The sequence below is a fragment of the Pungitius pungitius genome, chromosome 10 (genome assembly GCF_949316345.1).
Source record: "Pungitius pungitius chromosome 10, fPunPun2.1, whole genome shotgun sequence".
In the NCBI taxonomy this organism is placed as follows: Eukaryota; Metazoa; Chordata; class Actinopteri; order Perciformes; family Gasterosteidae; genus Pungitius; species Pungitius pungitius.
The window spans coordinates 5,153,610-5,180,787 of record NC_084909.1 but is presented as its reverse complement, the minus strand read 5'-3'; the positions used below and the strand labels follow the sequence as shown (position 1 = coordinate 5,180,787).

The 27,178-nt window shown below is 48.4% G+C and overlaps 2 protein-coding genes across 4 annotated transcripts in view; one reads left to right on the top strand and one right to left on the bottom strand.

Annotated features, from left to right (window-relative positions):
• igsf3 (immunoglobulin superfamily, member 3) overlaps positions 1–19,211 on the top strand; it is a 57,568-nt gene extending 38,357 nt beyond the window's left edge. For all 3 annotated transcript variants that reach the window (XM_037487902.2, XM_037487901.2, XM_062565113.1), the window contains 5 exons: positions 911–1,318; positions 3,205–3,621; positions 13,303–13,713; positions 15,204–15,650; positions 16,237–19,211. In XM_037487902.2, the coding sequence (XP_037343799.2) occupies positions 911–1,318; positions 3,205–3,621; positions 13,303–13,713; positions 15,204–15,650; positions 16,237–16,487 (1,934 nt within the window). In that variant the 3' untranslated portion in view covers positions 16,488–19,211. The remainder of the gene's footprint in view (positions 1–910; positions 1,319–3,204; positions 3,622–13,302; positions 13,714–15,203; positions 15,651–16,236) is intronic.
• A 5,293-nt stretch (positions 19,212–24,504) lies between these two features.
• On the bottom strand, positions 24,505–26,854 carry rpe (ribulose-5-phosphate-3-epimerase). Its single transcript, XM_037489488.2, has 6 exons — positions 26,666–26,854; positions 26,233–26,312; positions 26,000–26,139; positions 25,747–25,881; positions 25,034–25,120; positions 24,505–24,945 (listed from the first exon to the last, which is right to left on the bottom strand). Exons 1-6 carry the CDS (start codon positions 26,785–26,787, stop codon positions 24,823–24,825), a joined length of 687 nt encoding a protein of 228 aa, XP_037345385.1. The 5' UTR covers positions 26,788–26,854; the 3' UTR covers positions 24,505–24,822.
• Positions 26,855–27,178: the final 324 nt, after the last annotated feature.

The window sequence follows — 27,178 nt, the reverse complement described above, 5'->3', positions numbered from 1 at the left end:
GCTGTTGAGGGGACATGTGAAAATTACCAGAATGTTCAAGGTGAAGAAAAGTGCAAAAGTTGAATAGAAAAGCTGTCCAAGAACCAGACAGTTTCATGGGAGTGAGGGTATATATATATCTCCTCGTAATACTGTCCAGCAATCTTCTCTTTATGTCTATGTAAGAAGGAAAATGTTGAATACCATTAACTGTAAAAAAAAAAAACTGAGCGGTTTCACTGCAAGAAAGGAAATAATAAAGTGTGAAGGCTTTTCCCTTTGTTCACATGAGCGTGATAGAAGTAAAAAGCCCATCTATTCCATATGGTCACAGAGAGCTAATGCTTATTAAGAGGGAAGCAGTAGTAGAGCTATGATTGAGGGGGGGGGGGGGGGGGGGAAGTGAGACGCCTTAAACCATACTTTTTACCAGATGGACAGCAGCACTGGCCCTGCAGTGCCACAGAGTGCTTTTGGGGTCATGCGTGATGGATATGGAGTACGGACGTTGATGTGATCTCGGTAAAGCAGAGAAACCGAGAAGAGCCAGCGATGTAGTTCATTCCGAGTCATGTGATCCATCCGTGTGGACTTGTTCAACAAGCCACACGCGGTTTGGCAAAGATAATGCAAACCCTCCCGAACTCACGAGGGCCTCCTCTCTGGCTCTCACTTCGACACACACATACACACACGCACACTCGTGTTACGCACTCACACAGTACTGTATGACACTCCACTCCCGGGGAACAGGCTCAGTAGTTTTTATTGCCCCTGTTGATGTTTTAAATCACAAAAAGCATGGTTCTTGTCCCTGAGATTCAGCTTGAGAAGGAGCTGAGGTTTTGAGGAACTTTTTGATGTCTCCTTTCATGTGTCCTTTCTCCACTCAGGCTGACCTCCTTCTCTCTCTCTCTCTCTTCCCTCTCAGAGAGCAACATCACGGTGTCGTTATCGAGCAACTCCTCCGAGGTCCTCGAGGGCGACGTGATCCAGTTGACGTGCGCCGTCCAATCCACTTCGGGCCCCCTGTCCGTCGCCTGGCAGTGGACGGACAAGCAGGCGGCGGCGCCGGCCGTGGAGCTGGCCTCCATCGATCGGGACGGCACCGTACGGCACGGCGCCCCCTACGGGGAGCGCTCCAGCTACGGGGAGGTGCGCGTGGAGAAGGCGCGCCCCGACGCCTTCTCTCTGTCCCTGTACAACGCCCTCCCCGGGGACGAGGGCCAGTACCGCTGCGAGGCGACGGAGTGGCTCCAGACGGGCGCCGGGGCGGAGGCCGGCTGGCAGAAGATCGGGGAGAGGTCGGCCGCCAGGGCCATCGCCGTCAAGACCGTCGGTGAGTCAGCGCGAGCTCACCCCGAGCCCCGTGTGTGGGGGGGTCCGTAGGATCCAGTTCCCGATAGGGTCAGGGAGGCACGCTGTGGGACAGGGAGGGGCGCATGAGTGAACACAACGCAAACAACATGCAGTCACACACACACACATGTGTGTGGATTAGCGAGAATTATTAGAACTGGAAATGCGGCGGCAATGTGTTTCGCAGTCTGTGGGTCTCCGCTGTCAGCGCCGCGTTAAGCTGAACATCCTGGGTACAGGCTGAGGAAGCCACTGGAGCGGAGCAGCGAGAAGCTGGCAGACCAGGGGCACAGGACTCACAACGCGCACACACACACACACACACACACACACACACACACACACACACACACACGAGTAACCAAAGGATTAGCTCCCCCTCAGCAGCACACAGCGGTGCTGAAGAGAAGAGATGTCGTTTTTTCTTTTTTTTTAAGTGCCCATTTGTTAAGTTGGGGCGAACGACAGAAACATTAGTTTGAAGAACAAGGCGACGCATTATGCAAATCGGGGGGGGGGGGGGAAGAAGTCCAAAGCAGCTTGTCGCTCTTCAGTTGCACTCCCTCAACATCTCTTCTCCTTCCTCCCCTTTGCTTGCTGATCAAAGGATGTTCCAAATGCCTGCTGTCGTGTGACGGTCAATGTGTGTGTTTTACTTCGGCTCCCATTTTGGTCCTCGGCTTTCTCACTTAAGCTTCCCACCTAAATCTTGTAACTATTTCTCTTCTTTTTTTTTCTTTTTTTTTCTACTACTTTTGTCTTTCCTCTTTTGACCTTGCGCAGACAGATTGTGCTTCACTTCACTTTTTGATTCAACAGGCTGGAGCTAAAGATATTATTTACATATATATATACTGTATATCCACTGTACCTAAATTTAGATCATAGCCTCCTTTATGGGCTTGGAGGGGCTTGGAGGGGCTGGGACAGAGAGATCCTTTGGGAAGACAAAGACCCCTGGTGGAGAGTCCCGTGTGCAGCTGAAAAGGGCCCCCGAGGGGGCGTCTGGGGTGGGGGAAGTGTCGATGTCGTGTCCCACTCGACCCCGCACAGTGGACGAAACGATGCTTACTCATAGTTATTCACACAAATGGTCAAAATGGAGGTGTTCTGTCACAGGCAGAGGGTGAGGGAAAGGGATGGGTGGATGGATGGATGTTATCCGGGGCGCAGGGAGAGTTATTGTCTATTAGAGAATGACGTCCCCAGGCAGCTGTCCCATCAGTAGCCAAGTCCGGACAGAAAGCCATTGATTATACACCCTGAAGGACACCACCGGGGGTGGTGGCCGTCTGAGGGGCGAAGAGAGAGAGGGCCGAGCGACGGAGACAAAGCGCCGTGGGTGCCGACAAGAAGACAACGGAGAAATCTGCGAATTCTCACAGGAATAAATGATCTGATCGGGCGAGAATTCCGACTTTGTCAATACACCTCCTTTCCTCCGCCCTCTGTCTTCTGGTTCATGCTCGTGAGAGCGCACTTCTCCCACTTGAGCTCAATCGTTCATGTTCATTGAAATGCCCTGAAACGGGCACAGCATGGCCAAGTTGCTAAAGGACCATTGACGCGACCTCGGCGCTCTCCTGTGTACTTTTTTTTTTTTTTCTCTGCGAACACACACAAGAGTCGGGTTAAATGTTTTTAGCTTAATGAGGGTGGCTTAAAACTTGGCAAGGAGCAGGACGTAGATCGAACATCGGCGCTTAAAGGAAATCCTCCCCCGACCCGACCCCCCGGGCTTCTTTGTTGCAACAGACATTCATTTTGCGGTGACTGAGACACGAGCTCAGGGCACGACACGCGTTATTGTTATTACACGCCATCAGAAATGCAGTTTTTCTCACTCGCGTTCTGTCTCCCACCCAGAGTCCTCCTTCATGGTGTCGGCCTCGTCCCGCACGCCGTCCGTCACCTTCGGGGACTCCTTTGACCTCCTCTGCCTGGTGAAGCCTCGCCACAACCCTCGCGTGCCCACCTCCGTCACCTGGCGCTTCATGCCGGACGCGGGCGGGGAGGACCGGGGCGAGTTCAAGGACCTGGTGACGTTCACCCGCGAGGGCACGCTGCAGTGGGGGGAGCAGCTGCTGGGCCTGGGCACCCGCACCACGGTGGACCGCTCCCACTCCAACACCAACTTCCGCTTGTCGGTGACCCGGGCGGGGCGCCGCGAGGCGGGCAAGTACCAGTGCACCGCTGTCCTGTGGAGGAAGAACTACGACAACAGCTGGAGCAAAGTAGCCAACCGCACCTCCAACCTGCTGGGCATCAGTGTCCTACAGCCAGGTAAAGCTGCACCTAATTGGAGCGGACACAGACCGGCACACAAGCGGGGATGAACGCGGTGTGCCAGACACGCACACACACACACACACGCACGCACGCACGCACACACACATTGAATGAATTCAGAAGAGCTTAGAGGATGTCTGCCTGCTCTAATTGCTCTTAGGCTCTGGTTTAGACACTAATTGGAGAGAGAGTGTGTGTGTGTGTGTGTGTGTGCGTGTGTGCGGGGTCGTGTGGAATCTCCTAATGGAGCACAGTGAATGCTTTTTTGCTAAATATCCTTTAGGAGGAGAAAGAAAAGTGGGTGAAAATGGTTGAAGGGAGGGAAGCAAAGGACGACCACAGGCTAAGAGAGGGATCAGGAGAGAGCAGGCTGTCCTTGAACCTTTTTTCTTTTTTTTTTTCCTCAGTGGAGGCATTAAACCGTCGACACACCACCCTCATTGGCCCTCTGTGCTCCACACATACGCGGGGAAGAAAAAAAAAAACATTCAGACACAGCCCAATTAGTGGCTGAACACCAACGACACACAGACACACACACACACACGTCTGGCCCCAATTTAGCCCAGTCTCGGGTGCCACAACACTATGATACTTGATTTATTCAGGTGAATCCGCTGGAGGCAAATACTCATTCAGCGGAATAAAAAAAATCGTCCAGCAGAAGCAGAGCAGCAAAGCATTATGGTCCGTGAGATGTCAATAGAGTTCATACCTGGTGGATTTGATGGGAGGGATATGAGCAAGGTGTGTGGGTAGAATGAGAGGGTTTTCAACTCCTGACATGATTCTTTTTCTGGAAGGTTATTTTTGGTAACCATGAGCAACGCAGCAATAGATACTATGTGCAAGCGTGTGTATTTGCAACTCTGCGTGTCCCTTACATGTTCAGGTGAGGATAAGTAAGAGGCCCTATTCACTCCAGAGGCAGACTGTGTGGTGATCAATAACACTTCACATGGGAGCCGGTGTTCAGCCGCTTGTGACTGAGATGAATGCAAACGGATGTAAACACACACACATTCTCATACAGGAGTACTTTAGTCCACACAGTGCTTTCACCTGCTCGACTGACTGTGTGTTCTGGGGGAAAGGTTGAGGTCGGGGGCAAATGGTCGCCCCGGCCCTTCAGGACTTATTTGGAGATCAACTTATCATCCTGGATTCTCATTTCCCTCCCTTCTTGTGCGGTTGACATTGTTTATCCCCAACCTGGGAAAAAGGACACACACACACACACACATGAACGCACGCACACACACAATTTGCAGGGGAATAAATACTGGGGCCTCCTCCCGGGTCTCCATGACAAAGTGACCAGTTACCTTGGTAATCCCATCAGTAACCGTGACGATGCCATCAGTTGCCGACTTAAAGCCAATCACTAACCACAACAGATCCATCGCTCTGTGTGTAAGGGCTCCGCCTCACAGGGAGACCTGGCTCTGTCGCCACCATGTTGTGTTCTCCTCCTCCTCCTCTGTTGTTTTTTTTTGTTTTAGTGGCGCTGTCAGACCTTCATTTAGCCGGATGATTCATATGTCAGCGTGTAGGACGTCTCCCTCTGCCTCCCGCCTCTCCTCCCCATCTGCTTCTTTTTCCTCGCTGTTGTGCTGAATGTTACCTTCTTCTGGCTAAATTAGCAACTGGCATTTTCTGCTGTTTTCTCAAAGAAGTGGGATAAAAGGGAGTGTGTGTGTGTGTGTGTGTGTGTGTGTGTGTGTGTGTGTAATGAGGTGTGAGCAAACACAGCATCGGACCACATTCATAATTGAGAGGCTTTAAGTCGTGCTTCCAGAGGTACCTGCTCAATATGTATGAGCTGCCTCACCAGCATGCGGCGTACACACACACACACACACACACACACACACACACACACACGTGTCCAAGTTCCTGCATGAATCCCGCTGCAGCCGTGTTTCTTGTGATGTTCCTCTGAGTGCCTCCATATGCTTACAATGCATACATAAAGCGAGCTTACCTCACCCGTGAAAACCAGTAACACAAAAGAAGAACCCTTCCTCTCGGCTTTTCTGATCATCCATTGACACCCACCATCTTTAATTCAGAAGGAATACACGCGTTCGTGCCAAATGTAAGGTTTGCAAATGCGGAGTGACGCGCCTCGTTATATTATGGGGGAACTTCTAAAGCAAAATCTTAGTAAAAAAAAAAGTACTAGCATCAGAAATGGAGCCCTTGATCCACGGGCCTCCTTGAAATAGGAGTAGAAGAGTTGTTGGATGAAGATGAAAGCGCCACGTTCAGCGCCACGTTCAGCCCCGAATAGGGCGGTACCTGCAGCACGCCCTGCTCTACTTCCTGTTCCAGGTTGCTTCACAGCAGCGTCCTGTGGGGTCACTTTGGACAAGTATTATCATTATCTTCAGACGCTTACACACACACACACACACACACACACACGGACGCCCTCACAAAAAAATGGTTTCATGTTCATTTTGAGGGCAACCCCTGCGCTCGAATTATGCACCAGCGACTTTGTGCAGATAAGCACCACCGCGTACCAACAAGCTGAATATGCACGTGGGGGGGGGGGGGGGGGTGATGATCCCTCGCAGAGCAAATGTGTAATTATCTTTTAGGTAGAATACAATTCAATATTAGCCCCCAAAGCATAGGATCTCCTCACGAAAACCCACCATAAACATGCGTTCTGCACATACAGGAACAGTGAGATTAGATTCCACCTGATTGAGTTTTCTCTTCGTCTCCATCTGAAATACAATCACGGGAAACTGTTCGGCGTGGCAGATCACCAGGGAAACCTCAGTCTCTACGACACACTGTAATATAATTTACCCATAACTCAAACTGCATTCACACACACACACACACGTGCACGCACGCACGCACACACATTCACAGAAAACACGCAAAACTAATTATGCCAAATCTTCCCCTAATGGAACCGGAGTTTAGATTAATGATTGTTTTGGGAGTTCAAGACGTTTTTCTCATCATTTTGAGTTTGTGCATGTGCACATTTGTGCGCGAGTATCTGGCACACAAGGAGGGGGATATTAGGACCTTCTGGTTATTGGCTGAGCTGGAATGATGACAGCGGAGGGGAGAGGAGAGGAGAGGGGTGTCCCACTTAGAATTTCTCTTCATCTCTCCTCAAACACCTACGCTCGCCTGGCTACCCCTCAATCACATGATCAAACACCACGCAACTTTCTTGCAAATTATCTTCCCCATCTTTTTTTTTTTTTTTTTTGCTTGTGTTCCCTCTTCATTTGAATTAGAGGATGTATGCCTCTTACTTTCCCCTCTCTTTATCTCTTCCAGCCTCACATTCTCCTTCTCCCCCCCCCCCCTCCCCCCCCCCCCCCCTGATAGTTCTTGAGGGTATCTTTCCATTTAATACGGGCTGGCAGGAGCAGATGCCACATGTGCTCTTCCTCCTCTCACGGCGTGGGAAGTACTTGCCACCCACAGCCGTCATTGTTAGCGCTGGCGTCACTTTGGGTGATCGGAGGTTCCTGCTCATCGGGGCATGGGTGCGAGCTGCCGCTCTTCATTGAGGCCCGTCCTATCATATGTGCTCCTCTCCCGCTCCATCTCTGCCCTTCGGTCCTCCCTTTCCCCATAAGTCTGTTTTTTTTTTTTAATGCCGTCTTTTCCCTTCGCTCTCAATTATCTGCATGTTTCCCTACCGGCACGCCCCCCAGCTTCCATCTCCTATTTTCCTTGTGTGATTTTTTTTTTTTTAATGTAAAAATATATTATTTTCCTGCTTCCCATATTCTCCTCATCATTGTCTTGATTTTTTTCCGTTAAATAGCTTCTGTACCATATTATAAGGATAGGGCAGCTGTGCTTGTTGACGCACAAAAGCGGCTTCCTCACAGTGTCGGGTGTCCGTGTTCGGCTTGTAAACCTTCACCGTGCTCGGCTCCGGCTGATATACTGTGAGTTTGCCCACCAGCTGCCCCCCGGGGCAACGCTGTGTGTGTACGGGCTGCCTGCACGTCTGCAACACACAACCCCCGCCTCCCTACACGCGTATACAAGTGCTCGCTTGCTGGGTTTTCGTCTGGTGCCCACCACCACCCTGATGAGTGAAGCCTTTTTTAAAGGGGTGCACTGAAACAGAAAATAATTTTTTTTTGATTAATCACGCTTGTCTAATACATTCAAGGTCAGGGCTTTTTTTTTTTTCTCACAAGGGCAAACCGCTAACAGTCTCCCTGTGATGCAAGAACACGGCCACATATTTCTGTCCAATCCAATCTAGGCCTCATTTCCTTGTTCGGCCCGAGCAGAAGACACAATGAGATTCTCTGCGTTGTCTCTCCATCTCTCTCGAGCACCTGCGCTTGTGTGCGCGCGTGCACGTGTGTCTTGCTGCTAGCTGTAATTGAAGTCGTAACTCCGCTACCGCGCCGCTGCCTCCATGTAAATCAGTGGCTAATGGTGGGAGCAGTGCTGGAGAGGCTCAGCAGTACCTAAAGTCATACAAAGGCACCAACACGCGCCAGAATCTAGCCTTCGCTGACCCAATGAACACAAGTCTCTGTAGTTTGAAGAGCGTCATTTTCTCTATGCCCATTGGCAGACCCCTTAAACACACACACACACATGCATTCAGACGCACGACTCAATCTGATTCGTCTCTATCCTCTCCCCACCGTGCCAGCTTCTTTTGGGGGGCCATTAATCTCCGAGAGTTCCCTCGTCCTGACCCTCTGTCTCACCCCTCTTCAGCAATCACTCTCCCAGACAGACAGACAGACAGTCAGTGCATTAGTGAACTGATTGTAATGAAAAGTGCGTGCGTGCGTGTGCGTGTGCGTCTCTGTCTTGGTGTGTTCCGTGCACGGATCCCCATAATTAGAGCCGTCTTAATGATATTGTAGTAGGAAAGGGATGTGGACTCTAATATCCCTCTGACACAATGGGATCATAGATACATTGGGCTCATTAGCATAGGAATTAGGCTCCCAGCTTGGCGGAGGAGCCACTTCTCAGTCGGGGGAACCCCATCCGTCAACGTCTCCGCCGGGCCGCCCGCCCTCCGAGCCGTTCGCTCCAGATGTGGCGCGGCGTCCGGCATTTTGTGAGCGTGTTTCAGCGCCTCGAAGCACTCGAAGAGCGTTTGGCAACGAGCAGCGACCCAAAGTAAGCTCCTTCTGGCGGGGAATCAGGGCCCGTCTAAAGCTCTCAGTCCTGACATGGCGCGGCCCCTGGCCCCTGGATTAGCCCATGTCTGTGCTAACGCTAACGCTAAAGGCGGAGCAGGCAGCCATTAAGACTATAAGTCCTCTGGAGTGGAGCCAGAGCGGCTCCCCGCTGCTTTCCCAAATCCCCCCCGGGCCGCCTGTTCTCACTTGCTGTCTTTTCCATCTCTCTCATCTTTTCCGGCGTCTTTCGCTCCCCCTGCGCGCTCGCTCCTCGCTCCTCGCTCCTCGCTCCTCGGCCCCCTGCTCGTGAAGGTCCATTCACCGCGGATACATGTCCCTCAATTACCCTGTTTCTCTCCCATCGTGTGTTCTTCCATGACCATCGTCCCTCTCTGCGTGTCTACCCTGTCTCTTTAATGAATCACTTTCCTTTTTGTGTGTCTCCTTCTCCCTCTCTGTGGCCCACTTTGGCCTCTTTTAACTATGTGGAAGCTTTGCATCTGCGGCCAGGATGTCAGCTCAGTGGTCATTAAGTACATATTAGAGCTTTTTTCTCATTTTTAAGTCCAAATGTTAGGCAGAGACCCCGCCAGCACCTCTGGTGTTCGCACTCGATTTAGGCCTCATCCATATTCATCTGCCCACAGGTGAGTCTGCTGAATATTCATGTTCGTGTCAGGTAATTAGACGGAGTGAGATCAGGAGAGACGTAGATCATTTGAACAATGCAAGGAGGGGAGAGAGAGAGACGGTGGTTGGTGAAAGCCAAGAGCCAGATGAAGGAGCATTGATGTGGGTGAAGTGGACATTTCAACCTTAACGTTCATAGCTTGAAAGCTTATAAGACTTCACCTGGAGCAGCAGCATAAAACACAGGGGGAAAGGTAATTGAATCCACTATACAGAGAATAAAGGATAACATTATTTGATTTACAATCTTGGCCTGTATTCTCTTTACATAAGAGAAGATCAAGCAGTGTACTAGCGCCTTTGAATTCCTACCATTTTGTGACAATCGTGTGTGTGTGTGTGTGTTTGCGTATGTTTTTGAGTGTGTGAGCTGTGGTAAGTGTGAGCTGACATTTCACAGCAGCATCTTTAACTGTGGTCTCGTTCTCTCCCCGGACTCAAACTTGTTTTCATCTGCTCTGCTTTACGAACACTTGTGTGCTGCTGGGACAGCTTTTGGGGGTCGGGGTATACTCTGTTATCTGTCTTCCTTATTAAAACTGGGCGGCCATTTGTAGCCTTTGTGTACTTACTTCCACTGATTGATAAAAGGAATAAAGATAGTTTTGTCTCCACTACGCAGCTCCTGTGGCTATTAAACAAGACAAATTGGGCTTGTATGGGAAGGGGTGAGACGAGGGTTCAACGAGCCAATTAGTGACTTTGGTGTGTGTGTGTGTGTGTGTGTGTGTGTGTGTACTTTATTGATACTACATGCCCAGAAATATGCTGAAACACCTCCAGTGGAGCTTAGATACTTAAAGGGAATACACCTCATACCATTGCTTATTGTTATTTTTTTTTGTTATATTATTAATGATAATATCTTTGTTGTTAATGTAATTTTTTTGTATTCTGCAGACCAATAATGTGACTTAATTAAATTGTATGTAATCATGCTCGGAGATGAAAACAAAGGACTCTGTTTGCTCTTTCTTACTAAACCAATAAGGTCCTTACAAGACTTATCTTTCCACGCTGTTCTTGCAGACAAGGTTGCCGTGGAAACCGACGGCATGTGACGTTTTTTTGACAAGCTGTCTATATCTCTCCTCAGGGGTAATCTAAAGATTGCTCAATTATGAATGGTATTTTCCCCTTTTCTTTGTGGAGAAAATAAATTGACCAACATTAAAAAGGAGGAATTAAATGCCGGTGCTTATAAAATAGGAATAGACTTTAATTTTGCACCAAAGCCAGTTTTTACTGTTACATGAACTAATGCAAAGCAGTAAAAAATACCGTTTCCAATTAGGCATTTGTCTTACTCTGCGGATGCACCCTAGAGGCTCATTAAAAAAAAAAAACACAATAACAAAAAACATGTGATGACGCTATAAACAGCCACCGGCAGCCCGAAAGCACCGCACACCATGCTTCTCCCGCTGTTGAGGGATTTCACATACATGATGAGCAACGTGGACTGAGGTAGCTCACCACGCTGGCTCCTCTTCCAACAACCGGCCCTCGTCGGTTCCCCGTGTTCACATTTCTGTACCGTCGGGGATTTCAACTGATGATGCGAGCGCGCACGACTGCTCAGCCGCAGCTTCCCGTCGGAGGGAGAAGGACACGCGTCAGAGGGGGCGTCGAAGTCGCTGTTCCTTACTGAGACGTTTCACAACTAGGGTTTTTCGGAGGGATTGTAGACGTAAGGCGGTTTTGGGACATAAAATTTTATTTCTGCCACTCCTTGAGTGAGTGCTTAGTTATGATAACTTGTAATGTCTCATCAAGCTACATAATGGAGCTTGAATAATTAGACTATTTTTGCTTTGAAAAAAAAAAAAAAAAAAACATTCTGTAAACACTGATGTACGGCAACAGGCTCTCAGCCTCCAGTTTTTCTCTTGGCTGCGGATTCAAAACTTCAAATGCGCACGGTGCAGAGAATCGCTTTGTCCTGCGCCAATCCAATCCTGCACGGTCTCACTCCAGGAGCTTCAGAGGTAGTTCTCCTGTAGAAAAATAAAATAAAGCACTGCCAGGATTCCGCAGGCTCGGCAGTAATTCCGGGATGGGGAGATTGTCAGGCTTCCTACCAAGTCTTCAGTGGGTACCGAGGCAATGTCAAGGGCTCATTCGAGACGCTTGCTCAAACAGGGTGGTCTGGCGATGCCTCGCAGCCATGCATCTTTTGAAGGCAACTAAAAATGTGCACACACACACCGTCTGCGCAGTGCAAATATGCAGAATCACAAACCACTACCATTCCAGGGCAGATGGCTGTGACCGAAGGAAGGAAGGAAGGAAGGAAGGAAGGAAGGCAGTCGTAGCAAAGCAAACATGAAATCTGGAGATTTTAAAATGCGGAGATGAAAAATAAATGTACATTTTTGTTATTGGGTCATATTTGTGCCAGTTAATCAATGGGGGAAAAAACGTTTTAACATTTACATATTCCTGATCAATGCGGACTACCCTTATTCATCAAACAAAATCCAAGCAACAATATTTTGTTTATTCAAACAATACCGTTTTTTTTTTTTTCCTTTTTGGAAGGAGAAGCCAACATTGTCTAAACACGAACCACAATGCTGTCAAATACGTTCCCATTTCACTGCATTTCATCACAAGTCAAAGATGGATAGAATTGAGGGTGTGAATGTGAGGTGAATGTATTGGTGAAAGCTTTTGGCACTGGAAACATCCCAAGTCATTAGGTTTTTACCAATTTACATAACATTAATTGCATCAAAAGCTGCATTTAATGGGTTTCCTGAGCAAATGTATGTGGGGGAAAAATAGTCAATGGGTTGCTGTGCGCATGTTTGTGGGAAATGTGTGTTTTTATTTCAACAATCAGGGCAGACATCAGAGGTCTCTCCCTAAATGAAGTATTAATTCATCTTTGCAGGAAGGGTTGGAGAGAATTGTATTGTGCATTGACTTGTTCCGCTGCTGCGATCAATTAAGGGAATTTGTTTCTCCCCCCCCCCCCGAATTTACATCAGCCAATAAAACGGCTCTCATCAATCCAAATGTGCTGCCAGATATGCAGCTGAATACACCAGAGTTCATCATTGTTTGAAAGAAATCTGTCCACGTATAAACCGTATCAGATTGTCTCGTGTGCGGACGGTACGATGTGTGCGTCTGTGCTTTTGTCACGCTGGGGTTTGTGTCCACCTCGCGTTGCGGCTGTGTGCGTGTTTTTCTACCCTCTCTGTGCTGAGCTAATCCTCCTCCCCCCCCCCGTCCGTGGTCACACCCAATGTACCTGCAGCTTATCCTATCCCACAACCCATGTCGCTGTAACCAATCCTGTCACAGCGCTCGGGGGGTGGGGGGGGGGGGCTTCTCCCTGACATCTCAGTCACAGCATCTCCTCCCTCTGCTATCGGCTCTCCTCCCGTCCCTGCATGACTTCATATAAATGGGTTTCCTTGTTCCGTCTGATTCTCGCAGACTATCGCACCTCCTGCACTTCTCTTTCTGGTATCTTACCTAATAATATCCACCGTCAAACTACTACAATCCACCCCCCCCCTCCCCCAGCCTCCCTCACCTTTTGTTTTTGTCTGCTGTTCGGCATCATAGCTTACATTTCCTCTTTGATACCCACAGACCTACCATCCCCTCAGCTTTCATTTGCTCGACATTTCCTCCTCCTTTGCCTCGTATTTCCTCTTTCTATTTGTCACCTGCCTCCCCCTCACCACCATCTTTTTCCTGCCCTGCTGTCAGCAGAAATAAAGCCCGGCCACACGTCGTCTGTCGCAGAACAGAAATTGCACCTGAGTACCCTGCGTCCGAAGGAATGACTGTCGTGCCTTCTCCGTCTCTCGATTCTTGGCAGAGAGCAAGCTGCGGGTGCACAAGACCAACCAGTCCCAGGCGCACCTGGAGGACAGCCGCGTCCGGATCAATTGCTCCATCGGCTCCCAGACCAGCCAGGAGTCCCAGCACGCCGTCATGTGGTACGTGAGGCGCGCCGCCGGGTCGGAGGCGGACGAGCTCCTGCTGAGGATCGAGCGCTCGGGCGCCTTCGAGTACGGCGCGTACGCCGAGGAGGAGCGGCTGCGGCGCCGGGTCCAGGCCGAGCGGATGTCGGCCCGCCTCTACGTGCTGACGTTGAACCGGGCCGAGAGCAGCGACTCCGGGACGTACTACTGCCTGGTGGAGGAGTGGCTGAGCGACCCGGACGGCGCCTGGTACCGGCTCTCCCGGGAGGCCTCTGGCTACACGCAGGTTACGGTCCGACAGCCAGGTGAGCAAGCCTCAGGACGCGTAGTGTTTACTGGAGGCGTCTCGCTTTGGGGACTTTACACCTGTCCTGGGGGGCGGAACGTCGCTGGCAAAAAGTCAGTTCTCATGCCACAGAATACAGAGATCTACTCATCGCCACACAAACCCTGATGTTTGACCTCATGACTATAGAGTTTCCCCACGGTCCATATTATCTCATGTTTATAATGAGGGGAAAAAAAGCCAGTCCCTTTACCTCCTTTACAATCCAACGGGCCCCAAATGTAGGTAGATATTAGTCAGGTGTCGTGTTTCTAATGCAGAGTGAAACCTCCGTTAGGGCATCTGTCCAACTCGAGTGTGAGGGTCAAAACATCTGCTCACAAGCCAGTAGGGCGTTGAAAAGGTCAGTGTGAGACGACGAAGCTGTCACTGCTCGGACTATTAACTGAGCTACGGCATCGCATGGATTTGGAAATATGTGCACCATATATTAGACATTTCTGTTTGATTTCACATCGAAAAATACGTATGTTTTTTTTGTTTTTGTTTTGTGTAAGCTCACCAGGGGTCTGGGTTCATATTTAACACTTGCTGGATGGCAAGTACAGTATACATGACCATGCAAGTTTCCACTTTTAATGATTCACAAATATCCAGAGACGATTAATAGAATATGATGCATAAATATCACAGCTATTCATAAAGGTGTAAAAAAAAAAAACGCATTCAGCCAGAAATCTGCCTGTTGGGAGGAGTGATGAGATTCTTTTTCTCTTTTCTGCCCTCCTGCTGTGCTTCCTGCTTTACTGTTTCTGCTTCAACAAGAGGACCATTCCAAACTGTGTGTTTGTGAGCATTCCAGGCAGAGCCAGGTCTTCACTGCCATTTTTTTTTTCTTTTTTTCCTGTCTTTTTTTTTTTTTAACCGCATTAAAACTGGGGCATTGCACCCTAAAGGGTTGTAGCGTACCCGTGCAGACGGGTAGGGTTATAGGGTATATAACCTTGCAGTCGATATCTGTGGGCTTTATTTATTTGTGTCCTCTGTTTACATGTTTCGGAAGTCTGAACCATTTTCCGCTTGCGTGTGTGTTGGTGGAGTTTAACGTGGAAAGTGCCTGCAGCAAATCCCCCGAAACCCGAGACGACCTCTTTAAAGCACTTTTTTTAGTTTTGTCCGATCAACAGTCCAAAACACAGAGACGTTCACGAGCTGTTCATTACAAACAAGCAGGAAAACTTCCAACTGGCGAAGTTCGAACCATTAAATGTTTGGCATTTGCCATAATTAGTATTAAATTAATTGCTCATCAAAATAGATGCCGAGGAATTTTTAATTGACTTCCTAATCCGTTAATCAACCCCCCCGTCCTGGAAGAAAAGTCTCAATGAATGTAAATTAGACTCAACGTTTTGGTGATTTGGTGATGCTGACCAGCTTAAAACACCCCCACCCCCCCACCCCCCTCATTTGCTTTTCTCTGTCCTAAACTCTTTGGCCCTCCCCCAGAGAATCGACTGCAGGTGGAGGAACTGGAGTCCAACGTGACGGTGGAGGAGTCCTCCTCCATCCGGCTGGGCTGCAGCATTCCCTCCCAGTCGTCCCGAGACTCCCGCTTCTCCGTGTCCTGGTACGTGGAGCGCTCCGAGGAGGAAAGGGAGGACGACGAGGCACCGCCCGGCGGCGAAGAGAGGGAGTGCGTGTTCTCCATCGGCCACGATGCCGTGTTTGGAAACGGGAACTGCAGCCCCAGGGAGGAGCCGGGCCCAGATTCCCGCCTGCAGTTTGAGAGGATGACCTCCGACCAGTACAGCTTGACCATCCAAGGGGCCCGGCCGACGGACGCGGGCCGGTACTACTGCCACGTGGAGGAGTGGCTACTCAACCCGCGCAATGCGTGGTACCGCCTGGCCACCAACAACTCCGGCGTCACCATCGTCAACGTGATGCAACGAGGTAAGTCCTCAATTAGCCCCGAATCCTTAAAGCTCCTCCGAACGCAGGGGGGAAATGAACGGCCGTCTTTCCAACGTTACGCGGGCCGCTTAAGACCGGGGAGCTTCTGAGAGAGATGTAATTAACTGCTGCATCTTTGGGTGTTTTGTCTCACAGTTGTCGTGTTGCCCAGTCCTAATGGGTCCTCTGTGTTACGCAATAGATAGCTAGAGAATGGCGTGGGCCAATTAAGGAGCTCTCAGGTACTCTAGAAGTCATTATTCCATGAGAAGACTTCCCCACTTGCGTCTTTATTTTAAAGATAGGATGAGGCTCAGTTAAAAGCAGAGCCAGAGATGACCCCCCCCCCCCCCCCCCCCCCCCCCCCCACCCCGCTGATAAGCATTGAGGCCGAGTGAAAGATGGCGTCAAAAGTAGCGCTCTGATCCAAAGATGTCAAACCGATTTATTCACCAGTGGCCATAGGATGTGAGAGACGTGCATTCCACATGTGGAATGAGGCAGGAAAAAAGTGAATAAACAAATTCTGCAGTGATTCAGTTTACCAAGCCCCTCTTTTGCATCCGTGTCTTTCCTCTGTCCACAGCGTCCAGCGTGCAGTCGGTGGTGTGCTCCAACGACTCCCTCTTCTACTTTGTCTTCTTTTACCCCTTCCCCATCTTCGCCGTCCTCCTCATTGCCGTGCTGCTCGTGCGCTACAAGAGCCGCGGCAACAGCAAGAGCCAAGAGGGCAAGAACGGCGCCCCCCTCCTGTGGATTAAAGAACCGCACCTCAGTTACTCCCCGACTTGTCTGGACCCGCCCGCACTCAGCCTGCACCCCGGCTCTGTCGACTAAGGGAGGCCCCCCCACCCCCCACCCACCCCCCCACCCGCCTCTCGCACATCGAGGATCCAACCAACACAATGTGAGGAAGCGTATCTGGACTCCACCTTCAGACCTTACTGTCGTTCACTGATGTGTTGAATTAGTCTGTTTGTTTAAAAAATCCCTACCCAGGTGGCTGTCTGTTTTACGTTATCTGTGTGTGTGTGTGTGAGTGCGCGTGTGCGTGTGTGTATGTGTACGCGTGCGTGCGTGCATGTGCGTGTACTAGAATGGGTGTGCCATGTTAGCACGATTATTTGTGCAGGTGCAAATTGAAGGACAGGAAAGTATCCGCAGCCTCTCTCGTTTTAGTTTTCTGTGAAACTTAGCCGCAGTTTTTGTTTTTATTACTCTGAATATGTGTCTATTTTTCAAGAGAGAAAGCGAAACGGTGCACTGGAGATCAGCGTCCAATCCGGGAAGAACATACAAGAGAAGGAACTCTATAATCGACTCTGGCACTGAGTGGTAGCCAAAAAAAAAAAAAAAAAAGTCTCTGCACTGATCCAAGAGCAGCCGCAGCCTGACCCACCTCGTTGGTTGCCATGGTGATCCACTGCGCCCACTGACTCGGTCCGTGGCCCGATGACTTGGTTGCCAGCCTGCACAGAGACAAAAGCAAGGACACACACAAGTCTGTGTCCTAACTGGGGATGTGCGTCGGCCCACCTGCCTCCACAATGAATTTGCCTTGGCAGACAGGAGCCGGTCCACTTAAACACTGCCAGGCACTCTGGCCTTAGTGAGAGACTCTTCTTCTCTACCCTCCTCTTCCCCCCCCCGTCCCCCGTCCCCGTCGGATAGAAAGCGAGGCAGGGACGTCGGTACAGGTGGGGTGTAAATGAACTGTGTCCTCGCCTGCTGAGGATGTGTGTGTGCTTTTTATTTCATGTGGGGTTTTTTTTTCAGTGCCAAGACCTCCTTATTTCCATGCGCTTTCTGCTGTTTTTCTGCAGCTGATGTGTGAAGTTTTGAAGTGAGTCGGAGAGCTGATTTGCTTCGGAAGGAGATTGTAAATATGTATGCGTACCTCCTGCTGTGGGTTTGCGGACCTTGGAGGCCAAAAGCCCCGATGTTGAAGCAATTGAATTTCCCTGCTTGTTTTACACAAGGGGCTTGTTGACTAGAATTAAAGTTGCTGCACATTTCTTTAGGTCTCCCCAGTACCCAGACCCATGCGTCCAGTCTTTAAAGCCATCTCAAGATGCCAATTGCATTTTAAGAGGATTTTGATTTGTTAGGAGCCACACTGGATAGGTATATGTGTGTGTTAATGTGTAGTAAAAACACTTAAAATGTAATCTGCACATAAGAAAACAAACGTACGACTGGGGAAAAAGATTTATTTTAAAGATTTTTCTATTTATTGTTATTTTTGTTTTTTTTTAATACTTTGCCTAGCTTTGAAAACAATTCTTTATGCTTTGAAATTCTCTTAGAACTCTGCTGCTTGTGTTGCCCGGCAACTGCACCAAGCAGATTATGTCAATAGCCTGTGTGTTGGCAATGTGATAGATGTAGAAATGCTAGATTTGTCCTGCGCATTGCAGTCTGTAGCATTTCATACCAGATTGTCAAGTTTGGTCAGTGTCAAAACACTGTATATCTATACCTATAATGCAAATTACTGTGGCTGTACGTGTACAATAGTTGAACAGACAAGTCACGAAAATGAATTCACTTGCTTTTTTGCTTGAGTCACGTTAATTTAGTGAAATGTGATGTGAGACAGAGGGAGGACGTTGGATCAAAGACGGCTGAAACCCAACTGTTACGTTTTCTAATCACGGATTGTCGCTGAAGGCTCACCTGATGCAAGGCAGACGGTTTGAAAATCTGTGCCACCTTCCCTGGAATATATGAGCCAGGAGGGGGGGGTGCGAAGTCCTCTACCCACTAAACCCTTTCACTGCCAGACTGGACACGAAAGCTCTCGTCCCAATAATCGTGTATATTGCATGACAATACTGCAGGAGGAATTTTGATGTTTTGTAAACTTTGAGCTCTTTCAGCAATGTGTTTGTGTGACAAAGCCGTGCCCCCCTTTGACCCCTCCTCCTCCCCCATCCCCCCCCCATCCTTCCCTCCCTCCACACCGACTTCCTGAGCCGAGAGTCAACACGAAAGCCCGGTCCTTGTCATCTACGATATTTAACTGCCGATTCCAGATGCCCTTTGAAACCTGTGAAGTGATCTTGTTTCAAGAATGGCTGTTGTGGAGATTGTGTTTGATATTATTGCTCATATTTGTCTTTTTAATGTTTGCTTTTATGCAGCACTTCATTAAACAGATTTATGTCAACAAACAAAAAAACAAAAAAGCATAAGTGGATAATGTTCGAATGATGACGCAAACCACCGATTTCGGAGACTTCCACACTTTCTTCGCCGTTTTTTTGAAGTTAACCTGTCAATTTCGAGTAGATCTGCCGCTACGTCCACGTTGAGGAAGGTGGTTTCCACGTGCAGCACATTCAGTCTTCAAAGGAGATGCCCGTGAATTAGCTGTCAGTCAACTCATTAGTAGCCGTGTGTTTTACAAGCGTTTGGGAGGGGCGGCGGGGTGACGGACACACGAGTGCGGCGCACGCGTCGTGTTGCCTGCTCTTAACGAGGCAACGTCTCCCACAAGAAAGAGAAAAAGACGTTTCGGTCTTTCTTTGTCGAGCATCCAGAGCAGAAAAAAAAGAAAAACATCAAATGACAACTCCGGGCTACACATGATGCTTAAAATAATTAACCAAGAAGTGATTATATACTGTAAAATACACATTTAAATATAACAGTGTTATTGTGTGTGAGGGGGAAAAAGGGGGTTGTGATCGTATGTTGGAGTCGTCCTTTTCTTCTTGTTTGCCTGACAAAGAGCTTCTTGGTTGAAATGTTGCCTCATTAAATCACAAGAGTCAGTGTGTGGACATCCTCTCTTTCTCTGTTGTACACGGTGTGCAGCCTCCTGTTGCCATTTCACGCGACGCAACCGCAAGTGAAAATGTGTATTTATCATCCAAACTGCACCGTGCATCTTTTTCTGGCCGTGAGCATCAGAAGGAATAATTAATGGCGCCGATGGAAAAGCTCTTCTGTGATTCGCCAGTAACGGCTGCACGTCTTATTATTTGCGTTGGCAGCAAATGCAAACAAGGAGATCATTTCGGTTACTTCTGATAAATTTTTCTATATGATCATGCTTTCATATTCTATCAAATATTTCCCATCGTGGCCATTAAAAAAAACACTTTTGCTATTGTCAGTTTATCGCAATGAAATAAATTCAGTGCATCTTAACTCTTCCCTTCCAACCATATGCATTTTGCATTTGTATTTGTGGACCAATTGGAAAACCTTTTAAATCACTTTCCCAATCGTCGAGTTCTGCTTTAAGCATAAACTGGAGGTTAATTCCCAGCAGGCTGCAGGCTTATTGAATCTACAGTGGATTTGGACTTCTGAGCGCCTCTACTCAAGGGTTTATTTATTCCCCGTGTTCAGTTTGGTCCGTGTGCGTGTGTGATTGTGTGGCGCAGAGAAGGATTGGGTCAGCTTGTCAAGCGATAAATAATGCTTAGAAGGCCTCCTGCAAGTTAACCTGACACTTTTTTGACAGCCTCAGCAAATCACATCTCGCCACTCATAACTCATCCGATGCCGATGGACTTGCTCCCTCTCCCCGACTTCTCTCTACACGGCACACACACACACACACACACACACCGACATAATTCTGCAGCATTAAGCAGCAAGTCTCGCACCACGTCCGAGGCGTTCATAAACTGCTTTCTGACTCCTTCTCCCATGAATTGCTATCAACTCCTATTGATGCACGCATGCCCAGTAGAGCCGAGAACAAATTCAAATAATCAGGGAGCCACGGAAGGCACAACTGAATCCGCTGGAAGAGAAGGCCGCTCGGTGTGTGCTCGAGGAGTTTTCTGCCTTGAGAGCTGGGTCGATTCCGGACTGATTTTTGCACATTGGAAGACGTATCGATGCCGCCGGCGCTAATGGCGGGAACACTGATACTGCTGATGTTATTGTCAGTCAGCTCGGGTCAAAACTTCACGGGGGTGTGAAAAAGAAAAGAAAAAAAAACACTGAACTGACCAATCTATGGTGATGCAGACCCCAGAGGGCACACATGGGCAGACAGTACTTAACGATCCACAGCAGCAAATAGATTATGATTTATAACCATTGAGGGAGAGAGCGGGTGAAACAATGCAAGGACAGGACGTGTCGTCTCTCACTGATGAGCTTGGATATATTATCTCAATAACAGGGGGGTAGGGGGGGGGGGGGGGGGGGTTACACACAAAGAGCATTGCGTGGGGAAACAGGTTGTCCGCCACCACGATGTATCAACAGGAGCCGACGCGCTGAAGGGAGGAAGGCAGAGCTACAGCGTGAACAGCTTGTGGAAGTGGGACTACTCTTCGGGTTTGTTGCACTCACCTTCGTATGATTCCACGTTTGCTCGGTGTGGTGTGACTCACTGCGATGCAAGTGTGAGTCAATAAGAACAGCGAGGTATCGCGTTAATGCGCCGACTGCAACGCGGCCTCTCGAGGAAACGCGCTGGTCCGCCTCCTTGCGTGATTTAAAGCAAAGCCGAGAAGCCGTTGTACCACCTGCGCGGATGCAAATGGGACTGCAGTTTGCCCTTGATGCATTAGCAGCGGTCCCTGATCACAAGGAAGGGCTGTGTGATCTGTCTGAATTATGCACGGAGGGGGAAATAATCAATAGTATGTATTATGGGCCTGTTAGTTAAGACTGTTCATCGGGAAAAAAAAAGAAAGAAAAGCGTTCCGAGTTTGGTGTGGATTTCTGATGCTCACGCAGAGCACAAAACACACGGGACTCCTACTGACACGAAAAACAATAAAAAATACTCCCATCATTCATTATGGATCAAAAACATGCACACAAACACAAACTGATATACGCTCTGGAATACGGTTTATCCATTATTGATGAGCACAAAAATGTGTGTGCACTTCCTCAGCCTACAATGGAGTGAACTGATGCAGAGGTTAAAGCTCCCCTGGGACCTGCATTCAGCCTCTCTATTCTCTCTGAGGCCCGGCAGAAAGCCTGGAAATTCAGATATGGAGCTAATTAACTGTTCCAAGCATTTGTTGTATTTGTTTTAGTGGGAATTTAAATGAACATTTAAATGCTCTCATAGGTGGGATGACTTTTTTTCACCCCGTAGTTTTACTACATAAACGCTTAGGCGATTAACAAAGATGCACGTGCACGAATGTCAGTACAAGACGCCGAAGCAATCAATTGGATGCTTTTTTTTCCCACTCCAATTTCATTCAAACCGCGACTGAACCTCCTCATTGTGGTGCTGGAGGAGGATTCAAAGAATCAACCAACAATCTACAGGTGAAACTCGAAAAAGAATATATATATATATATATATATTACTGAAAGTAATGAGCTTTTGCACGATATTCAAATTTTTCGGGTTTCAAATGTATGTTCCATTCATGTCTTCATAGTTATTGAGATGTTTAAGCCTGGAACAAAGTGGCGGACCGACAGACATCACCATCACCATCCTACCGCCACGTGGTTAGAAGCCTGCCTTTGATATATTGTACATTTAAGGAGGGCACGGTGTGGACTTTCATTTCCTCGAATCCATCCAGCACCCAATGCAGAGTAAAAAAAATCGATACGAGCAAATTGTTATAATTACAATGCGTAGGAAAAAATACATTCACAGCCTCATAGTATTTGCCTTGAGGCATTTGGCCCAGCAGTGCTGGGAGGCAGCAGCAGGGCGGACGGCTGCCCTTTGACGAAGTTAATTTATCCATCGCTGGTACACTAGATGATGTACAGTAGCGCTCCTTGCTGCAGGGCAAAGCCATCTTCTGTATTATTCTAAGCAAGTTGTTTTTTTTAGGCTATGCACACTCAAAAGGGTGAGGCCTTTATGCATAAGTAAAGGTTCTAACAACTGTGAGCTAATCAGCAATGTGCATCTAGTTCCCCTGTGGGAAGCCGAGTAATTATGAATGAGCATGAGAAGCGACGTAACTAATGTGTATTGAGTGCCGAGGATCAGGAGAGAAGTAGACAGCTTTAATTCTACTGTATAATGATCCCAAGGAGGGGGAGGGGGGAGGGTGAGTCATGGAGCACAAGAGAATACAGATGGGAATAAAAGCTACAAAATGAATGGCAGCAGAAAGGGCGCGAGAAGAAATAAATAAGGGAGTATCTTTGGATGAGCCCATTGAATATTTGACAGCTTGTTATATACAAGGGTTCCCTTTCCAGCGATTTAACACTCGTGGTTGTGAATAGTCTGGTACCCGATTGCTGGTGTAAAAGGTCTTGCTGCGGATTTTACACCTTCTCAGGCCAGGCGTAGCTGTTCCCTGCAGGGTTCTGGGTCCCCGTGGGTCCATCTAGGGACCTGCTGTTTGGTGATTTGACTTCCCTCAGCGTGTGGCACTCGGTCAAAGTCTGCTCTGAAGATCAAAAGCTCCACATGGTGGCTGTACAACTCGTTTTTTCGGGTCTGAAATGTTTTCTGGACTTGCGGTAACTGCTCTCTCTGTGTGTGTGTGTGTGTGTGTGTGTGTGTGTGTGTGCCCACGCTGTGAAAGACGTGGGCGATTTACACACGCCATCAGCGAGAAACGCCAAGTGCCGACGCTTATCTAGACCATTCCCCTCATCACCCCAGCCACCGCGAAGCTATTACCGGTTCAAACGCAAACGCGCGCACCTGTGGATGTGGTTGCCATGGCGCCATGAATCACTTTGACGCACAAGTTAGGGCCCGGCCTGTGAGATACGTTTGTGCCTGTGGCCGCGTGAATGAAGTCACCGTTCGCGTGGCGCGTGTGTGTGTGGGTGGGTGGGTGCTGCTCCCCTCGCATTGAGCCGTGTCCCCGTCTTTGCGACGCGGCAGTGACACCGGCACGCAAAGCGCATGTCGTCATCGGTTAGAACGCGAGTCCGTCACGGGACGTTCGATGCACAAAGGCGTGTTCAATGCACGGACCTCTGAGACACTTAACGAAGGCGACAGCATTATCTGCCATCATGTGTGAGGATGATTTGAAAATACAGATTTCAGGCATCAATTTTTTAAAACTGGTCTTTGAATTGCCTCCAAGACATACGCTGCATTATTAAGAGCGAGCTGGTTGCCGTTGGAAGTATGTCACGGGTGACTCTCAGCGACAGGAGGCGCTTTCTTAAGCGATGAGGATGCTGCGCGCACACACACACACACACACACACACAGGTTGTCCTCAGGAAAACGCAGTCCGGCTCAGTGAATGGGACACTACATATTGACTGTATGCTCACAAGTTCGAATTCGATCATATTCCAATCAAACGGTCGGGGTCACCGCTACTGCACATGAGTCACTTGAAGAACTCTTATCAATGTGATGATTTTTGAATTGAGGACAGAGGGGAGCGGGGGGGGGGGGGGAGGTTGAAGCGCATACGCAGAAACTGCAGCCAAACAATACAGTTTGAAATAAGTTCAAATAGTTTTTCCAAACTACTCGACTGCGGAAATCATTCTGTGGCGTATTCTCTGCAGTCAGTGGCGCCGCTCACACCGCAGGATTTAATGTATTATAGATTACAGCGCTGCGCTTCTAATCTCAAACTGTGTAAAAATATTTGCCCATGCTCACAAATAAAAAATAAATGCTTACAATGTAATCAAATGGTTATTTTATACGGTTTCTTTCACTGATGGGAAGCCCCCCCCCACCCCCCTTCTCTCTCCCGAGTGCCAGCAAATATAATTGTTGTCCAGACTTGCCATCTAGTGTGAAAAAAGATTAAATGGAAAATACTGAAAAATTAGGGTAAGGTATTGATAGTATTTGATGATGTAAAAGTCATGGAATTAGTGAATTAGTGATGAGTGATTTCAACCAGTACCAGAATTTATAAAACACAATTTCTGCCAAACTGACAAGGTACCACAGTGGTAATCACAGTGCCTTGGACCATTTTATTTCCATAATCAATATGAACTTTAAACAGTCAAACTATATTCAGGGATTTTAATTTATGTGAAATAAGCACGACCTCAGCTCCGGTCTTGAAATGGTGGTCCCAATGCCGAGATGAGACTCGATTTCATTTAACTGTTCAAAGAGGTGATTGTGGAAGGACAAGATGGAACGCAAAATGTCTTGTAGCGGCACGGTGCGGCTTCAATGCCGCCGATGCCCTGCTGACCCCTGACCTGAACCCCACAAGTGTTCACACAGAGTCCGTTCCAGGTGTTGCGTCGCCGTGTCGACATCTCAGCGGTCCAGCGAGCGTTTCTGGATGGCCTCGGCGACCACGGTGCGCAGCATAGCGATGACCGAGCGAGGGTCCTCGCTGCCTATCACGGCGCTGCCTGACACGATCATGTTGGCTCCTGCCTGCGACGACAATTCATGTTAACTCACTTCAAAAAGAAGCTACAAGAAAACCGTTTGAATTTCAGACGAGTGTGCCTATACACCTTACCTCTGCACACTTGTGAATGGTGTCAGGGCCGACTCCTCCGTCCACTTCAATGTCCAACGACGGGAACTGACTCCTTAACCAACTCACCTGCACAGAAATAAAATCAGAGAGCTTGGAAGCAGGCTTAAAACCTTATCCTCAACACAATTTTTAGATACATCAGTCATAGTGATATAGGCTTAATGAGAAAACTCAATTAATTTAAATAAATACATTTGAATGCCAGGCAAATTAACTATGATTCAGAGAACTTCTATCTGGTCGGTCATCTATCGGCTTTTAAAAGAGGCATCTGACCGACTTCCCCTCTGGTGTTAAAAGACAGTGAAGAGAGCGCTGACGCCAAAGCGGTCTTTAATTGGCACTCGTGTAAGATCATTTGAGTGTTTCTGTTATTCCACTCCAATTACCAGTGGAATGGTTCTGCCTTTATAACAACCATTACGGATAAGGCTTAGTGACAATTGGCAATCAGTTCATTTCTTTTGTTCTCAAAAGGTCAACTTGTTTATGTCCGCTCCATAATGTGATGGCATCCTTGTGCAGCTACCAGTTAACATGGTGCATTCAAAACGCGGCACAATGTGTAAACAGTAATTTTGTCAACATCTGGCCCGTGTTCAACCGTTGATATTTTTTGATATAACGTATATTGGGGAAACGCATGAAACAGAAACATCTGTAAACGTATGATTGCCGTGGTTTGGCCTTACCTTCGGCATCATGTCGTCCATGAACTTCTGGCCCCCAAAGCCGGGTTCAACAGTCATGACCAGGGCCATGTCGATCTGATTGGCCCAAGGGGCGAGCTCTTCAACAGTAGTACCAGGCTTTATGGCCAAACCCACCTGCAAAACCCACGCGCGTTAGTACGGAGCACAATGAAACTCACAGCGGCACCTTTTCCGCTCAAAAAAGCACGGCTGCTTTTGCCTGAGTCTGCGTTATTTTTGTTGTTGTTGTCACCTTCATGCCACTCTCTCTAATCTCCTTGATGAGGTTACCAGGGTTGGTGGTGGACTCTATGTGGAACGTATACTGGTTGGCTCCTGCCGCAGCCATGGGCTTCACCCACTGCTCCGGCCGTGACACCATCATGTGCATGTCTGCCAAATGACGGTGAAAACGATCAGATGCCTTCGCGATTCATTTGAATGGAGTGATTAAGGGAAGACTTGTGGAGGTTCCTCCTCCCTCACCAAAGAAAGGGTCTTGGCCTACCGACTTCCTCAGGCACTCCACCATGGGATGGCCAAAGGTCAGGTTGGGAACAAAGTGCCTTATAAAAGGGAAACAAACAAAAAAAGAAGACATTTAACTTAACTTCCTGTTGTGAGGAACTCCTCTCTTATTGCGCAAACAGTTGCACAACAAACATGTTGCGGAGGTATAAGAGGAAGGTAAACATTTAAGACTTTTAAGACATTATAAAGTTTGACGTTTTGGAAACCTCAGTATTCACAGACTTCATGTGTTTCCAGTTACGCGGACATCGGCTCCCCCGTAATTAAACGTCCCGGTTCCTAGTTTAGCTTGTCGGCGTTTAGCCCTCCCTCACTGAACTTCCACTCGGCTAGCTAGTTAGCATGCTAGCTCCTCTCCCACTGGCACCAGACCAACTGGCGAACTGACCCGTCCATAACGTCGAGGTGCAGGTAGTCCGCGCCGCAGCCCATCATCCGCACGCATTCGCTGCCCAGACGCGACAGGTCGCTGCTCAGGATGGACGGACCGATCTTCGCGCTGTACGCCATGCCGGTTGCTGCTGGTACAGTCCGCGTGCAGCCCACACAGCCCAACACATCTAAACGTGACACAACGTCCGGTAGTGACCTTCAAAATAAAACAGAGTGCGTAGGCTAAGGAGAGAAAAGAGAGGATTTCAATTTTGCCTTGGCGTGTTTTGAGTTCAGGCAAATTATGTTATTGACGTGTTTAAGCGTTTAAATCAATCGATCAATAGTATTACCTACCGTTTCAAATTAAAGATGAAAAACAATATAGCCTCACTTCTGTTCTTCCTGTAGTGTCACATGTTAACTTGATGGGCTCAAACTTCCGCCTTTAAATTAGACGTTTCCCTCTTCTTGACTCTAGATGGAGCAAAGCTCACATGGGGAAGGAACTGTCATAATGACGCGTTGA